At 33.5% G+C, this 19434-nt stretch overlaps 1 protein-coding gene across 1 annotated transcript in view; it reads left to right on the top strand.

Annotated features, from left to right (window-relative positions):
* The window catches only part of LOC129231092 (serine/threonine-protein phosphatase 2B catalytic subunit 2-like), a 109695-nt gene that overhangs the window by 54882 nt on the left and 35379 nt on the right, over positions 1–19434 (top strand). Inside the window, exon 7 of the mRNA XM_054865342.1 lies at positions 18005–18082. Within this exon, the coding sequence (XP_054721317.1) occupies positions 18005–18082 (78 nt within the window). The remainder of the gene's footprint in view (positions 1–18004; positions 18083–19434) is intronic.

Genomic DNA, 19434 nt, shown 5'->3' with positions numbered 1-19434 from the left:
CGTTAAAAGAATTTTTTAAATAATAATTTGGTAATTCATATAGATTTATTTACCTTCATCATATTGGTTGTGATAGTGTCTATCTAGTTTGATAAAAATGTTCCTACAATCTCGATGATCTGCTTCTGTTAAGAACTCCGAAAAATCTAAATCACGGAATCTCAGTTTTCAGTGTTTTCGAATCTTTGAAACTTTTATTCCTTCAAATAAAGTTTCTGTCAAGACATTCAATCTTTTATCTAATGGCTGGCTACACTTAAAATTACCCTTTAAAACACTCATAATATAAAAACATCAAAATTTATTTTTGAAAAAAGGAATTTTTTTACGTTTTCAGTTAAGGATGCGGTACAGCGTGCTCCGAAAAGAAAAACCAACAGCTATAACGACTTCACTGTGTTGGCTACAGTTGAACACTGATGTACGGACGATGAATTGCTTCCTTTCATTTTGAAAAATATTTCAAAATTTCTAATTTAAATTAAAAAAAATTTTTTTGGGGAGGGGAATTTTTTTTTTTTGCTACAATCAAATGTAAACTCTGAGAAAATCCCCCCTCTCTACGAAAGTAATCTTTTTTTTATTTAATCAATCGATAATTCACTCCTGGGGGCAACAAGTTCGCCCCCATAGCTGGGGGGGGGATTTTCTACCTGTTTTTTTTACCGAATAAATAATTGCAATTTTCTTTTACAATTTAAGAGGTCATGGGAAAGTTCGAATAGTACTCGACTCGGACCAAATAAGGAGAAACAAAAAAATTTCTTTTGACAAATTGACCCATAGTTACTGGGGGGGGGGGGAGATTTTTTGGCAATCAAAATAATGAAACAAATACCCTGTAAAGTTCCCCATCCCCAACCCCACGAAAACGATCTTTTTTTTAAATTTTAACAATCGATATTCACTTCTGGGGGGGAGCCCCAACATAGCTGGAGGGGGGATTTGCTACGTTTTTTTTTTTAATTAATTTAATGTTATTATATAATTTTAGCCATTTCACTTATGTTAATATTTTTCTTTTATTTTGACCTTTCATCCACCCACGCAGCGTGTGACCCAAAAATAGTGGGCGGGGGGGGGGATTAGAGTCAAAATTTTTAATTACATTTTTTTTATTATTTTAAGCCACCCGCCATAAAACAGATAAACCGTGTTTTGGGGGCTCAGCTCTTGGTCTACAGGGACGACGGGTTCGAACTGAAAAATTCATTTTGTGTTGAATAGTCCATTTATTGAGGAAGGCTATAGGCTATATAACATTGCGCTTTGACTAATAGCAGTGGAGCAGCAATAAGAAATGTAATGAAAACGGGAAAATTTATATAATTGTATAAAATGTTTGGAACGCCGAATACACGTACATTTTTGAGGTAGACCGTGCAACGCCGGGCAATGCAGCTAGTAGACTCATAATTGCTGGGGAGGGGAGATTTTGTTTTGCAATTAAAACAATTAAATGTATACTCTGTAAAATTCCCTCCACGAAAGTGATCATTTTTTATTTAATCAATCGATAATTCACCCCTGGGGGGGGGGCACCACGTTGTAAAACCGCGCACAGCGTAGCAGCCCCCTCCATAGGTGTGTGTGTGTGTGGGGGGGGGAATTGCTACGAGTTTTTTTTAACGAATAAACGTTCAAACTTTGGGGGTTTGTTTGCAACTTAAACATTCGAATAATACTCGACTTAGACCAAATAAAGAGGAACAAAAAAAATTTTTTTTGACAAATTGACCCATAGTTACTGGGGGGGGGGGAATTTTTTTTGGCAATCAAAATAATGAAACTCATACCCTGTAAAATTCCCCCCCACGAAAGTGATCATTTTTTTTAAGTTTAATAATCGATACTTTATCCCTGGGGGGCACCACGTTCGACCCAACATAGCTGGGGGAGAAATTCGCTACGTGTTTTTCCTTATTAATTTAATGTTATTATATAATTTTTAGCCATTTAACTCATCACTTTAATATTTTTCTTTTTTTTCGACCTTTCATCCACCCACGCAGCCGTGTGACCCTAAATTAGTGGGGGGGGGGGCATTAGAGCCAAAGTTTTTTTCATTGCATTTTTTACTATTTTAACCGGCCACAAGCCATAAAAGAGATAAATCGCGTTTTGGGGGGTCAGCTCTTGGTCTATATTGAGCCCTTCAGTTTTTATTTCAATCCACTTGTATTTTTATCTACACTAAATCATAGTTTCTTTTCACTATTTATCCGTTAGACTTTTCCATTGTAAATTTTAATTTATTCATTTAGGAGTGGTGAAACTTTTCAGATGCTACTCTGGCTTTTGTTGATAAAATAATTTTGAATGATTTGTTATAACTTGTTAACCAACATCCAAAATGGTAATTATTTACTGCTTTCAAAAATGCAACATAAAATGCATTATTAGTAGTTGGGTCATTCCACAAAAAAGTCAACCTGTAGGCCAAAATTTCAATCAATATTAATTTGTTATACATCATTTTAGAGCTAACATTCTTAATTTTCGAATCTGGTGAAACATTTTTCAAGATGGATGCCCAGCACAGAATAATTACTGCTTGAAGATCTTCAACAACAACATGTAAATTTTAACTATAAAGCATTCAAGAAACGCGACCTGTAATTTTGAAAGCATACATTTTATGTAAGTTTTTTTTTTCAGTTATTGCTTATATTTTAAGATTTCAGTTTCTTTGATTTCTTTCATTGAATTTTTTTTTTCTTAAGTCTAATTTGAATTCTGCGTTGAATGGCCCATTGCGTTCATCATGAAATGTCATATTTTCTCTTCCACACTTTTTATAGGACTATAAAAAGAAAATATTTGCTATATCCTCTTCCCAAGAGCTACCTAGAATGCATTTAAAATGCTAAATTATTTAAACAATTAGTTATCAGCGTGACAAACGTAGCAATTTGATAGTGACAAACGTAATTGCTTGAAACAAACAACTGCATCTTTCAAACTTTTAGTTCAATACAAAATAAAAATTTGTTTTTGAAATTAATTTTTTTTAAATGTCACTGCATAATATTGTAAATTTTGTAGCAATTCAGTCGATTTTTTAACGAATATTTGTAGAATTTTCTTTGGTTGTATTTTATGGAAAAAACGGCTGCTCAAAAAAATAATAAAGTAAAGCAAAGTAAGAATGTCAGGTAAATAAAAAGAAAATGACAGGAAAAAAAAGCTACAAAGCATTTGCGAATATTACGGCAGTGGCGGGTCTAACAATAAGCGGACTACGCGGCTGTGTGGGGCTCCGTGATGGTGCAGGGAATAAAAGTTGGACTTGAATCTAAAACAAGAGTACATTGGTCTTAGATATTAAGAACTGTAACTAAACGAACGAGTTTTTTTACAGCCAGAAGCTGATATACCAATATTCTTTTGAGGTCTTATTTAGGAGGCCACAAATTTGTTTTGCCTCTATTTTGAATTACGATGACATAGGGCCCCAAGGTTCGGCTAGAATCTAAAACTCAAATACGTTGGTTTTAGTTTTTACCAACGGAAACTAAACGAAAGAGTTTTTTTTTTACAGCCGGGGATTGATTTACAAATGAATGTTTAAAGGAAATGTACAGAAATGGATTAATATTTGCACTTTGGAAAATGAATTTGATCATATGTTTCTCCAAAAAAAAAAAAAAAAAAAAGGATATCTTTAAAACAACACCAGAAAATCCAGACATATTAGGTCTCTCCTGTTATCACATTTATCAAGCAGTTAAAGAAATATTTTGTACATTTCCGAGCATGGAAACATCGTTGAAAACATTTTTTAACAATTCCATTAAGGAATGCATGTGGAGAACTTGTTTTCAGTTTTGAAAAGAGTAAAAATTATCTTTACTAATAATAAAGCTGAAAGTCTCTCTGTCCGGATCTCTCTCTGTCTGTCAGAATCTCTGTCTGTCCGGATGTGACACACATAGCGCCTAGACCGTTCGACCGATTTTCATGAAATTTGGCACAAAGTTAATTTGTAGCATGGGGGTGTGCATCTCAAGCGATTTTTTGAAAATTTAATGTGGTTCTTTTTCTATTCCAATTTTAAGAACAAAAGCTTTTATCATAACGTGGAACCGTAACATGGGCACAAGCCAATCGGCGAGATACGAAATTATCATAACGTGGGACCGTAACATGGGTACAAGCCAATTGGCGTGAAAGTTCATCACACATTATTTGTGAATATACAAGCGAACCAAAAGACCTTTTAATTTTTCTATTACGGGCAAAACCGTGCGGGTACCACTAGTTTAAGAAATAAAATGGGAGAAAAAAGACTGAAAAACTTAAGCTATTTTATACGTAGAGCAGTAGATGTTAAACTGCATTGATACTTAAAAAAATAGTTCATGATTTTGCTACCAATAAAACAAGACGAAAATTCATATAAGGTACTTAAATGAAAATGATTATGAAACGATACAGTTTTTAATTTTTGTGAAAATTTTATTTTTTAATTTTATTGGAAATTCTTTTTTTTACTAAAGTTTTCAGGGCCCCAAAATTCTTACCGCTTAGGGCCCCCACTTCATTTGATCCGCCTCTGTATTAGGGCCAAAAAAAAAAAAATAAATAAATAAATAAATAAAAGAAAAAAAATAAATAAATAAATAAAAATAATAAATACGTAAATAAGTTTAAGAAAAAAAACGAGTAAAAAAAATCAAGAAGATTGAGGATTCAAAAATGAGGTCACGAGATGAAAATCATTTACAGGGATGCTAGTAAGCTAACTTTGTATAGAGTTGTAAAATAATGCAACTTCGCCTTTCTCAACATACAAAGTTTACAGAAAGATTCAAAAAGCATGCTCTTACAAGTAATTCCAGGAAAAAATTGGCTCTTATTTGTTATCTTGCCAAATAATAATAATATTGGAATTACCATGGCAGAAATGAAAATCAAACAGTTCCTGGAAGAAACCTTAAAAAAACTATCCTTACAATGGATTTCATTTTTGTAAAGATTACATTTCTTGATAGTTTTCTGAAAAAAAAAGTTTTGCTTGGTGTTGTCTTGTCCAATGGAATAGTGCGGTAAGATCAAACTGGTTCAAAAGTATCCAAAATAGCCCCTGCCACATTAATAGCCTCCAAGGAATAGAAGAGTTGCTGTGGGGGAGCAGGATGAATTCTAAAAGCTTGCTTGTGCATGAAACCGAAATCTGAGAAAAAGAGGCTTAAACAGCTGCTGTTAACATAAATCTCTATGGGGAATGTTTACGCATTTTTACAATAACTTGAAAAGTTTTTTTGCGTATGGTAATAAATAAGGTATCAAATTATTCAGAATTAAATTATGGATAACATATATTTTTTTCCATAAAGTTGAAAATTTGGAAGGTTAACTAACGGTCCTTAGACCCTATAAAAAAAATAAAAAAGGTTCATTGTAAAGGCCCAAGATTAGAAGTAAAACTTTTATCTTTTCTTCTTTTTTAGATTCTAAACTGCCATTTCGCCCGTACATTTTCTCTCATGTTAAGCTCTTGTTCTTGCTGTGTCTGACTTAGGTATATTCACAACATGATTGTACATTTTAATAAAGAAAATAGATTATAGGCATTGAAAAAGCTAAAAATTACTCGAAATCTGCTTTTTAATTGTTGCCAAAAACAATAAAAAATATTAGTAATAATAAATTTAATTTTGTTTAATAAAAGTGAACTAGATTCAAGGCTAAACCTTAGCAATGTGGATGACATTCTTAAACTGATGACTTGACTTAAATTAAAGAAATCTTCGTTAATCTGCATTATTTGAAACATTTAACGTGACCAAAATTCACATTTTTCATTTTCTCAGGCAACAATTAAAAAAGAACTACGTCACTTCCGTCACACTAAAAGGTTGGGGATCAGAAATTCAAAGCTCTCGCATAAAAAGCTTCAATTCAAAATGAAGGAGAAAAAATTAATTTTGCACAATGCCAATAAAAAAGCATTTGTTTAATTCATGTTGAAAAATTGTTGATATAAGTGTTAATTTTAAGGCAAAATATCAGTGCTTACTTATTAATTAATATTTAGACACGTAACTGTCTAAAAAACTAAAAGTCTTCACCGTGATGAACGTAACTTCAAAGTTACGTCCTTCACTGTTACGTTCCTCACACTTAGTGATGTGGATCGGGTAAATACCCAGCGGGTAGATAAATATTTTTTGGGTATTTATCCGGATATTTACCCAAGGCCTGGGTAAATATCAAAAAACTGGGTATTTTACAAAAAAATGCAAAAAGTGAATGGGAAATTTTTTTTTAAAAATCTAAATATGAAATGGTGATAAAACTGATACATAAATATGTATTATACAGTTTATAATATTTTTTATTGAAAGACTTGATGAAATTATGAAAGTAACATATCGTGAACCAAAGAATCTTTCTTTTCAATATTATAATTGGAGAAGATGTTTGCCTTTTTTTGTAACCAGTTAAGCTTTTTACTTTTTGTAGAATAGCTTTTTATATCTGAAATTTGGCTATCAACATTGATTAGGCATATTCAACAAATTTAATGTAAATATCATATTAGATTGCTAAGTTGTTTCACACAATAATTCTTTAAATATGTAATCAAAATACAATTTTTGCACAACAATTTATTGTTTTGTATATGGTTGGTTATACAAGGTATATTCCGAAAATAATGCAATGATTTTTCCAGGCCGTTTTTGTTGGTTGGAGTATAATCAAACTACTTGTTTAGGTGAGGGGGACCCTAAGTTTTTCCAGAAAACCAGCTTCAGGGTTCCCCGAGCTGTGGAAGTGGCCAGACGTAAGTTATCCTATGCGCATCGACCGTGTCATGAGAAAAATGGTATACGATTAAGTTTTGTTGCTTAAGCAACAAAAATCTCTTGAGGAGACTAACAAAATGATTTGTGAGGCTTGCGAGGACTCTTCTCTGTCCTATTAACAAGTTTTGAGGTTGTTAAAGACCTCTAAAGAGGGCCGGGAAAAGGTTCAAGTTGAACAACGCTCTGGACGGCCGTCAACCAGCAAAACCGACAACGACGTGGCTCGTGTTCCTCTATTGTTGGACTTTGACCCTCGATTGACTATCAAGATGGTTGCAAATGAGCTGAACATGTCGTCTTCTGCTGTGTTCCTCATTACTCGAGATTTAGAGATGAGAAAAGTGTAAGGCAAGTTCGTGCCGAAGCACCTTGCCATAACGAGGTGCAAATCCGCGAGTTCCTGGCTAAAACACCAGGTGAAAACACTGTCCCAGCCCCCTATAGTCCTAACATCACCCCAGCAGACTTCTTTTTGTTCCCCTGGATTTAGACAGGCCTGAAAGAAACCAATTTTCATCCCTAAGTGAAATCTGTTGATCCAATCAGCCGTGATGAGGACCTTAGGGTAGGTCCCCAAAAACTCACTTACCAGTCATGGCAGAGACGATGGAAGAAATGTGCAGAAGTAAAAATACATTATTTTGAAGAATTTTAAGTGTTTGTGCAAATCTGTTTAATAAATTACTTTTAAAAAATAATTGCATTACTTTTGGAATAGACCTGTAAGGCAAGTTCAGGCATAGTGGAATACATACAGAAAAGTATTTTAGTTGAATATAAATTTTTGAAATAAATACCCGAGTGAACACCCATTTTGGGTATTTACCCGGGTATATATACCCTGGGTATTTACTCCTAAAAATAAATACCCGGGTATTTTACATCACTACTCACACTTCATATTTTAAAGAAATATTAATTTCTGTCACATTATAAGAAAAATGAGTTATTTTGCATGAAAAATAAAATTAAGGAATGAAAATAAAGCATTGCATTGTTTTTACAATAATATCTACCTAAACTTTAGAGAAAATGAGAGCTGAATTTCATGCTGCAAAATCAAGGTTGCAAAAATGTGAGTTTCTTCACACTATAGTAATTTAGTTTCAAAACCAATTTTTGTGATTTATAGTGTTTTATTGCATTAATATTTCACAGAAGTTTTATTCTTTCACAAAATTCCCCAGAACCACAAGTAAATGATTACAGGGATCAAAGTGACCAACTGACTAAAAATAGTACACTTTTTGAAAAAAATATAGGACACGTTTTGAAAAAATATAGAATTTATAGAACACCAAAAAAAAAAAAACATTAAATTTTGCATACACATCATAAAAAGGTTTTAGTGCCACTGATGAAAAAATATGTATGCAAAAATTGTTAAGACATACTTTATTGATTCTTTACTATCAGAATATAAAAATTTAAATTTCTCATGCATAAAAAAAAAAAAAAAAATAAAAACGATGATATTATGGGAAATAACAATTTATTTTAATTTAAAATCAAAATGGTTTAGCAACAAATTACATAGAACTGCTTGACTCTTTCTGGGCAGCTTTTAAAAATTTTTATTAACAGCGTCTATTGCGGCTTGCCCAGCCTCAATGTCAGTAATGCATAATTACATTTGAGTCCTAATTTTAAATTTCATATTCCCCTCATCTATCACTGCCTGAGCTGAACTAATGCTTTCCTTAAATCCTTTCACTTTATCTCAAGAAGATTTTTTTGTTACATAATTCGATTTAGGTTTTTTATTTTTCCTTCTTATTTCTTCCAGATTTTTTTTCTTTCTGTTCCTTATATTTCAAGTGTTCTGCTTTACACAACTGGATCATTCTTTTTATTTACATCAACATTTTTCATGGAGTTTTACTGAGTCTTATCACTCTTTAAGAGAAACATATGTGTCTGAACTAATGTTTGGTTTTTCACGAGTCACAATTCTTTTGTTAAGCCTCTTATCCTTGGAAGTTTGGCCGTGAGAGAAAATCAAGGCAGCCTTAACAAGTTTGGTCAAATTAACATAGTGCAGCTTTTCATCCTTCAGGTTAAAAACGAAATTCCAATACTTATTAATGGGGGAATATCTTCATCATTGATGTACATTTGGGCGTATTAAAAAAAAAGATTGTTTTTTTTTAAAAAGTTGCACACCCTCTTATATTTTTCCTTTTATGTCAAAACAACTAAAAATTTGCATATAATTTTAACAATGCCAATCCCTGCTGACTTGAGTCTGAAATTGGGAAACAAGCACTTCTGTACTAGGCTGAATAGAGAAATTTTTTTTTTTTTTTGGAAATTCAAAATTTCATGTTAATAAAACGTTGCCCCTATAGCCCCATATGTACCACAAAAACATTTATCCAATTAAAAAAATGTTAAGGTATACAGCAGGAGGCATTTTTTCAAAAAAAGAAAAAAAAATCTATTTATCTTTTCAAAAAATATACATAAATTCATGTTAAAAATCAATTTCAAAAATTATTAGCAAACATATTTAAATCAACATTTGCAAATAAATAATAAAAAATAATGTATATAAAATGAAAAATTTAACTGAAAAAACCCATATTTTTGAGTACTATGTGGGAACTTAAATATTGCATGAGAGCAAAATCTCCTACTTAATGCTAATTACCTACTTTATTGTTTCTATTTTTCAGCTTTATAAGTTCTGAAAATTTACCTTATGTTTTTAAAAATATGTATAGAAAAATATTAGTTTTTTGAAGAAAATTATAAATTTTAGGCCAAGTGCAGGTTACTTTAACCCGTTCCTTGCCCTGGCCGATACAGGATCGGCCGCGCAGTTTGTGTTAATACTGCCCCGGCCGATTCAGGCTCGTCGCAAGAAAATGGTTCCTAACTGCCCTCGACGATCCTGTGTCGTCACGGCGTTTCTAGCAGTTTTTGCTTCGGCCGAATATGTGTCGGCGATCCTTCCAGGAGCAGAACCCTGTTATTGCGCTTCTCTGTTGGGTTCTGGAGCTTTTAGGGGAGCGGTAATCAAGCTCTTTTCTTAGACAAAAGGGATGTAACTTATAGTTTTTCACAGAACTTGTTGTAATTTATTTTATTTTACTAAGATATTAACTTTTCAAGTACTCTTTGATGGGACACGTATAATGCTTCAAATAATCAGGCATTATATTTTTATCTTTTCGTGGAAGCTTTGTTTCTTAGCATTCTGGCATTTGAACTCCTCATGAACACGTGTGAAAATATTTCCTTACATATTTATCAATATTTCTATGCCTGAATAAAGCAAATAAACAGAAATATGTTTTTCTTGTTATCAAAAATCCACCTTCTTACGCAAGTATCCTTCACTAAATTGTTCATAATCCTCAAATTTTAGAATTTATTTTACGCAATATTTTTTTAAAAATTATCTTACGTATCTTAATTTTGTACGAGTACATTTTTTTTTATTATTATAATGTGTTTACTACGCTTTTTATTTATTTGTATACTATTATTATTTTTTAGTGCTTATTTATTTTTAAATCATGATATTTTGAAACGTAAATTATATCTTTTTATATTTGCGGCACCCTTTGATGGATTTTTAGTGATACGGTTTTGAATATTTTTTATTTCACGAAAAAAAAAAAGACGACCGCATTGACTATACGTAAAAGTTGACTATGTAAAACATAAAACAGATACGACAGTACGAATAAAATGATATCTTGAGTTCTTTTTTTGTACGCTTTACTCATAAGAAAGAAAACATTCCTTTTCTCCCATTCTTTTTCAGATTTTATTTATTGTCTTAAAATAGCTCCAATGTTTTAATTGTACCTTCTTTTATGAGATTTTAAAAATATAAATTAAATATTTGGTTTCTTTTCAATAATCAAATTGCCATAATTAGTAAATAATCCTATGAAACTAACTAAAATTTATCCAAGTATGTTTAAAAAAAAGATTTAAAATCCGACTCGATTTCAAGCAAGATCTCCTTTTTTCTTCCTTCTGAAGACATGTTCCGTCATATAAGCATAAAAGCTTGCTTTGAAATTCCTTTCTGAGCTAAACTGTTTTGTTGTAAGAAAATAATGTGGAAGGGTTGACCACAAAACACTAAAACCTTCTGACCATTCTTTGAATGGAACTAACTTGCTCGGATGTTTGCAAAGAGGGTCCTTGGAGAATACAGACCTCCCAGTCGGTCTAGTTATTCCTCTCTCAGCTGGGGGCTTTTAGTTGCATGCACAAAAGTATCCTTTAGGGAAATAGGGGATTAGCCGCAAGTTTTGATCTTTTGTAATCATTTATCTTTAAAATACTTCCCACGCTTGAGCAACTGATATCTGGGCATTCAGAAGGGATTTAAAAGTCACCTGAATTACGATAAAAGTCGACCATAGTCCTGCAATCAAAGGGTTCTGTGTTTATTGGTCGTTTTGAAGTGTCACAATATATCAAAAGGCACCGAAGAATACTTTTTATCCTCTTAGAATATCATTCCCACACTTAAAGCGTTTTTGTCCATTCAGCGTTTTGTCCGCTTGCTCACACGTTGGATCGATCAGTCAATTGTTTGAAGAATGTTTTGTTGAGGCCTTTTGAAAGATCATCTTACGTTTAACAGTAAAAGAAAAAAAAAAGATATACTGAGATAAAAGCAAAAAGAAAAATAAATTAATAAAATAATTAGTGTTATGAAAATAATTTCTTTTCGTCCAATCCTCTATTATTTCTTATTTTCCTGTTATGTACTGCGTAAATGTATGAATATTTCAGCACATATTAGCAACCTTGTATTTTATTGCACTATTTAATTCAGCGCTTAAAAACAAATAAAGCGAAGCGATTTTCGAATGCTAGCTGAACAGCAAAAACAACATTAAAATACCGATAGCAAAATGGGGAGAAAAGTGTTATTACAACGTAGCAAAAAGCAACTCCGTTTCGTTATCTGCGGCATGCGCGTTAAGCCGCAGAGGGGGGTTTTCGGGCTGGTCATCGAATGGGTTAATATTTTTAAACTTGAATAAATGTTTTTATAGTAAATTTGGGGCTATCAGGGCAATGTTTTAACATGAAATTTTAAATTTTTTATTGGATCTAACACAGGTAAACTTTCACCAGTTTACTGTTTAAGAGCTTCTTTTTTGATGAAGCAGGGCATAACTTTCAATGTAAGGTCACGTCATTCGTTATACATAAGGTATAGAATTCCTCTGGGGTACCGAAAATATAGGATCTTTTTTAGCAATATAGGATTTATAGGAAATATAGGATGGTTTTTGACCTTTTTCGAAAAATATAGGATTTATAGGAAATATAGGATGACTTCGATCCCTGTATTAGACAGTTAAAATTAATGTTATGCAACGAAACAGTCTCTGAATGTTACGTTTGTCACTATGGAATGACCCAGTTATTATTTTATAGCTGCGATTTAGAATGTTTCCTTTTCGAGAAATATGAAATATGTTGATTAAAAAACTTAAGATTTAAGATTTCAGACTATACCTAAAATATAAAAGGTCTGAAAAGGGAGGGAAGCAGTTTTATTAGACCCTTTTTGACAGTGCACCAGTTCTTCCTTATTTCTAGGTGTATCATTTTTTTGGGGTTTAGGGATCTAGGCAGTCTTGTACCTAGCACGGGTGACACCCGGTGCGGTAATTTGTGGTGTCCAGTGTCCACCCCTCCCGACAGACGCAAAAGGAAAAAAAAAATGTATGTTTGCATGAAATTCGTGCAATTTTCAGAAACAACTACATTTGAGTTGTAATGAAAATTAAAAAAAAAAGTGGGAAGTACCCCCAGACGTGTGAAACCGGGCGGACCCACCTCCCCCCCCCCCCCCGCCCCCGTAGTTGGGTTGAATAAGTAGTTTTATGTTCATTTTCTAAACATACTGAAGCCAGTTGCTTCAATTCTGTACTTACATATTAAAAGTTTGTCAGGTTTGCCTGTTTAAGTATAGCAAATTATTGTAGGAGTGTTCTATGATAGGCTTCGAATACAAATCCATAATTTTCTTTTCTTGCAGTTTAATGTTTTAAGTTTAGGATTTTTGTCATTTTTTCAAACAGCATTTTATAGCTTTTGAATCCAAATTTGCTTTTTTCATTAATGTAAATAAGATAATGTTCAAAACCTCAGTAAATATGTTCTTGTTGTGTCAAAATAATTTTTGTGAACAAACAAAAGCTTTAATTTTTCTGGTTAGCCATGCCAAAGCTGTAAGAATCACAAAAATAATTTTAGATTTTTGTAAACAAACAAATTTAATTTTTCTGGTTAGCCATTTTAGAGCTGTAAGAATCACAAAAATAATTTTAATAGAGTTAAAACAATACTAGACATAATAGAACTGTTGGCATTCTTTTTGTTTCTTAGGAAGTTTTAGCTTTTAGAGGGAACAAGTTTTAGAATAGAATGAGATGGGGGCTTGTGTATTTTTGTAATCAGTTTAAACTACTCTACCAGGGTTGATCCAAAATTAAGGTTCCCATCAATTTTAAATATACAGTGCTGTCTATTCTCATTGAAATTTACATCGTTGAAAAGAAAAAATGTTTCTCTATTTTTATACGTCATAATCGCCATCTTTTTCTGTGCATTGTTGTTGGCGGTGCCCTAACTTCTATATTGAGTGTTGCAGAATTCCACTGCCAACCTGTTGAAGCATTTCACCCCTTTTTTGATTTCATCGTCATTCTTGAAACGTTGGCCATCAAAATGTTCCTTAAACTTAGAAAACAAGTGGTAATCACTAGACTCAAGTTCTAGACTGAAATCAAGACTAGAGTGCTAATTGACCGTTATGTCCCACTCTGGCAGTGGAAGTCTGTGACATTTGATGCAGAAGTTAAGGCACCGTCAACAATGATGCACTGAAAAAAATACCAATTATGTATAAAAATAGACAAACGTTTTTTCTTTCCAACGATGTAAATTTCAATAAGAGTTGACTGCTGCATATTTGTAAAATTGATGGAAACCTTACTTTTAGATCAATCCTTGTATTCAAGTGCTTTAGGGAAAGAAAACATTTACCTAAATATTCCAGGCCCCACAATGTATGCCCGTAAAAATTTTTAGGTCCAGAGATTTTCTCTTTAGAATCTTGATCTGTAGGTGTTCTAATGTGAGAATATCTTGGGTAGACATGTTGAATCCTGCGCGAAATAATTTTACAGGCCATCAAAGATAGCGGCCATTTTGGTTCACTTGCTCATTACGTTTTTCGTAACGTGCGTACCTATAAATTTATTTTTTAGTTTTGAACTGAAATTTTTGGGCTTTAGAAAGTCAATTAATGTAATAGTTATGTCATAAAAACCGCTCTGGCTTTTTCTACAATTTTTACGTGAGGTATCTCTAACGTTTTTTGTTTAACATTCTAGTTACTTAAAAGTGTACAAAAATTAATAACTCTTAATGAAACCAAACGATTTTAAAGTGTAAAACCTTTTGTGTAAAACAATATTTTTCAAGGTCACCAGCGTAGCCAGCAATATCTTCTGTAGGGGTTTTTTTTGGTCAAAAATACCTTCTAAAGGGGGGTTTTTTGATTAAAAAAAAAACCTTCTGAATGGATTTTTTCGATCAAAAATACCTTTTGAAGGGGATTCTTTGATTGAAAATACCTTCTGAAGGAGTTTTTTTGATCAAAAATACCTTATGAAGGGGATTTTTGATCAAAAATACCTCATGAAGGGGATTTTTTGATCAAAACAGTCCTTTCATATGCATAAGCTACTCTATTAAAATTTACATTCATGTTAAAACCAGTGGCTATAGGGATTCCCCCCCCCCCCTCGGTCCCCGCTGTTCAAGGTTATTTATCGTCTGCTATCAAAGTAATTGTTTTCGAGTAAAAATGTTCCACAGTTCCAAAAACTTTTTGTTTCATGTTTTTCTGTGACAATAACTATTTTAGCAATGGCTGATATTTCTAAACTGAGTTCAGAAAGTTTTGGTAGGCAATTGAAGACATCTTGAAGACAGTTTTAACAAACGAATATGTAGTTTGTCAAAAGGAAACAAGAGAAAAATTATGTTCTTCGACCAAAAACGAGTTCGGGAAGCTGCTGAAATACGCAAAGACGCAATATTGAAAAACGCGGTAAGAAAATATAGTGTGTCATTGCAGCAACTAGTGCTATAAGAAATACGAGAGGAAAAACGCTAAAAAAAATGATAGAAAAAAATGCACAGACAAGTTATTTTGAAAGTGAAAACAATATTTTAGAAAAATCAGAAAGTACTGAAGGAGGTCCAAATCAAGACGAAGTTTTTGACAGAGTAGCAGATCTTAACCAGCGATATGAATGTTTCTGCTGCGAATTCATATGCACATCCAAACTGTATAAGTTCTTATATTCGAAAGTATGAGCGAGAAACCAATACACAGTCTGCGCAACATCTATCCTCAAAATTTGAACTGTTTAAAAAGGCAAATGAAATATTAAAACCTCTGTTAGATGCTGGGCATGGAATTATTCTTTCAGAAATAAAAATGTTGATGCTCAATGTAGATGAAAATGCATTGGTTTTTATAAATGAAACAAAACTATTTCTCGTAACAATGTATAATGAAAGGATTCTTTTCTGTGCTTCCAAAAGAAAGAATGACCCTTTGTTGGTTTTTTTTAGTCATTTATCTCCAAAAGTACTTGCTGCTGCTTTTAGCTCACAAGAGGCTGTGAAGACTTCAGAAAATCATTGATAATCTTTGGAAAATCATTATAAGGTGTTGATTTTAGACTACAAGAGAAGTTCTGCTAAGCGAGTAAAGACTGTTCAGGATGCTCTTGGCTCAATGGATGAGGAAAAAAGTCAAATAATGATTCAATCGCTACGCACAAATATTGAAAGCTTGAAAACAGAGATTGAGTTTTTGTTAAAGGATGTAGTGACAAATCAGAACTGTGCAAGTGTTGGGAAGTGTTTCGTTCACTGGTATCACTTGTAAAACACTTGATTATTGCTGATCGCGAAGAAAATTACAAATTATACGTTCAAACTGTTGAATTACTGTTTCCAGTCTTTCGTGTATTTGATTGCATCATTTATCTACTATATGAAACATGGTACGTAGAGAGGATAAAGGCGCTAGAAAATGAGTGTCCCTACCTGTAAGAAAAATTCATTCAAGGTAAATTTGTTGTTAAAATTCAATGCTGTGGAGCCAGAGATGAAATTGGAACAAACGATTCAACGGTCACAGAAAAGTGCCGGAGAAATTGCAGAGCAGACGAGAAAAAGTATGTTGCCGAGTGGCATTTAGAGTATCATGAAATTTTAATGATATGCAATGTGTTTCGTGGTCTTACTAGTTCTCTTTTAATGGATCACTGTGAGAGTGTCCCGCATCCTTATTTTTATAGGCAATCATAGCCAGTATTTTGATGAAAATGTCAAAAGACTTGTTGATTTTATCCATCAACATGTAAACCCCTATGATATTTCTGAAACAGAGCAACTTTACAGCTTTCTCACTAAACAACTTGTGAATGGTAGTGTCAAGATTCGCCTTCTCAGCATCATGAATCATTGATCAGAACAGTACCCGCCAGTTTAGACTGGATACATTTTGTTTCAAAAATTGTCTGATTTACTTTCCAAAGTCAACCTACCATGCTTTGAGGCATACAGGTCTTCATAAAATATCACTTCTAAGCTAATGGGGAAGAATCAACTTTAACAAGGGTACAGAGACATGGAAATAGCGAAAGAAAGGGGAGAATGCATTAAAAATATTTTAGCTCATGACTTGTTTCCAACGAACACATTATGTGATGGTCACGGGCGTGCACAGAAAATTTGGGGCCCGTCACAAATGCCCACAAATGTTTCGGCCGTCCTTCCATATTGTTTAAGCACATATTTCATCCCTAGTTTTAAAAATAATAGGCCCCCTTCAGGCTCAGGCCCGGGCAAACAGGTTTCTCTTATCTCCCCCCCCCCCGGTGCACGCCCCTGGCGGTGGTGATTCACCTACCAAGCTAGATTGAAGAAATATCCGTTCCCAGAACATTTTTTATTTAGCAAAGTATCCCCAATAAAAACTGCCCTCGTTATATATTTCATGTCACAAGTCCACCAAATAAAGAAAACTTTTGGCGAAGTTATCATCAATGTTCTGCACGGATTCATTCCTGTATGCTCTTTTCATGACCTTCATCCTGTGTTCGATAGTTATTTGCAGCATGTTGTGAAATAATTCGAAAAGATGAGAAGAGAATCAACTAAGGGCAGAACAAACATTGCTGTAATTGACAGAAAAACACTAGTACCTATGCAGGTAGAAAAATTCTGGTCTTCAGTATCAAATAAGGAAAATTTACAGTAACTAGCACGCAAGGAAATAGAAGAAATGTCAACAATGCTACATTTTCAGCTATTGCTAGTAGTTTAACAGTTAATGAAGAAGCAATCTGCAATACTTTTCATAGCAGATTTGAGACACACCATTGAAGAGCTTAATTAGAATAACTCAAGAGAAGATGCAGATCTACAAATTTTTCCACACATAGACTGGGCTGATAAAAATTGCTCAAAAAGAGTGGCTGCGGTATCAAATGATACAGACGTCCGTCGTAGTGCATTAACATGCAATGCAAAAACAGATCGTAACCTTTTTTAAAAGTAACTAATCTTGTATTTTTCGTTTATTGTGTTGTTGAAGAAACATGTATGTGATAAACAGGAGTTTAAAATGAGCATTTTCGATTATTTATTAATTTTTGTACCCTTTTTAGTAACCAGAATATTCAACAACAAATGTCGGAGATATCTTCACGTAAAGTTGAAGAAACAGCTAGACCGGATTTTATGACATAATTAATACATTAATTGACTTCCTTAACTCCAAAAATTGCAGTTCAAAACTAAAAATAAATTTGTAGGTACGCCCATTGCGAAAAACGTAATGAGCAAGTGAACCAAAATGGCCGCTATCTTTGCTGGCCTGTAAAATTATTTCGCGCAGGATTCAACATGTCTACCCAAGATATTCTCACATTAGAACACCTACAGATCAAGATTCTAAAGAGAAAATCTCTGGACCTAAAAATTTTTACGGGACTACATTGTGGGGCCAGGACTAAAAGGCATTTCTATCTAGTTTTTAAGATTTGAAATTATTTTCTGTACCTTGCTAAATTGATCATGATTTCTGGTGTAACTTATTAGAATCTTCTATTTTTCAGCTATGCTGCATGTTGTGAGTTTCTACAGCAGAATAACCTGCTGTCTATCATCAGGGCTCACGAAGCACAAGATGCAGGGTATGATACGTGTGTCTTCTCTTTACATTATCTGTATTTGTCATATTACGTCAGAGTTCTATAAAGTGGGGGGAGGGGGTATCTTCATTCCCCTCAAAAAGAGGTTAATTTTGGTTTTTCAAAAATTTGGTTTCAATTTTTTTAAAACAACAAGAGGTAGTAAACGCCACAATTTGATTGCATTTGAGTGCAACCATTTGAAATCTAGTTAGTAATACAGGGTGCGAGAAAAAAACTTGTACAAAGTTTGCATCGTCGAGCGGATGTAAACTAATTTATTTTTAATGAGTGTGTTTATTTCTTTTTGTTCTTCATTTCAGATAGAAATCACTTTATAATCAACCTCCTAGTTTAAGTTTCGTTTTTTGGCAGTTTTACAATGTCAAGCAAACATCTGCTATTTTAAAGCTGTTTAATCAAATAGAACAACAGTTTGTTTGTTTGATGTACCTCGGCAAACAGTGTTTGATGCAATATACCATTTCAAGGAGCTTGAAAATTATAGTTGACATCTAGGAAGTGTACAAAAACGCACAATGAACACTCCTATTAATCGTAAGGCCAACAAAAAGCGACTTCAATGAAATCCTCGGGTTTCCATGAAAGAGGTCATTGGTGAAATGGGAATATGTGACCAATCAGTGCGGCTAAGGGTAAAAACAGAGCTTACACAGAAGCATTACAAGTTCCAAAAAGTTCAACCTTTTCCTGAAGAAAACCAACTTGTGCTGCTCCAAAGATGCCAAAAGCATTTGAGACAGGCCGCAAGTCACCGCTGTGGAGAGATTCCTTTCGCTGATGAGCAGCTTTTCACCGTTAAATCAGCTCATAACTCTCAGAACAACTGGATTTGATCTGTATACCCTCCATGCACCTTGACAAATGCTGAACATCACCAAAATCTGGAATTGGTCTTGGTGTGTGGCCGAAATTTCACAAGCAGCAAAAAGAATTCTGGTTTTTGTGGATGAGGGCATTTAAGTCAATCAAAAAGTGTACCAATGGGACATTTCAGAAGCTTATGTGAGCCAATAAGCACTTTGGCAATGTAGACTGAACGTTCCTTTTAGAAAATCTACACCAGCTTACTTTTCCACAAAGACAATAGTGCAAGCCAAAATGTGCAAGATGAATTTTCCTGATATGATGTCTGTAGAGTGGGCACCCTACTCGCTAGACCTCAATGCCATGGAGTAAAGTGTATGACCTATTTTAGAGTCTAGGGTCTACCCTAAATCACACAAAAGTTTGGACTCTCTAAAGGGTCATTCCACACAACTTCCACAACGGATGGGTGTGCTCGACCATTGAAATTTTTTTTTGAAACACATATAACAAAAAGCTGCATATGA

This window comes from Uloborus diversus, chromosome 1 (assembly GCF_026930045.1).
Source record: "Uloborus diversus isolate 005 chromosome 1, Udiv.v.3.1, whole genome shotgun sequence".
Lineage (NCBI taxonomy): Eukaryota > Metazoa > Arthropoda > Arachnida > Araneae > Uloboridae > Uloborus > Uloborus diversus.
This window is presented reverse-complemented; position numbering and strand designations above follow the sequence as displayed.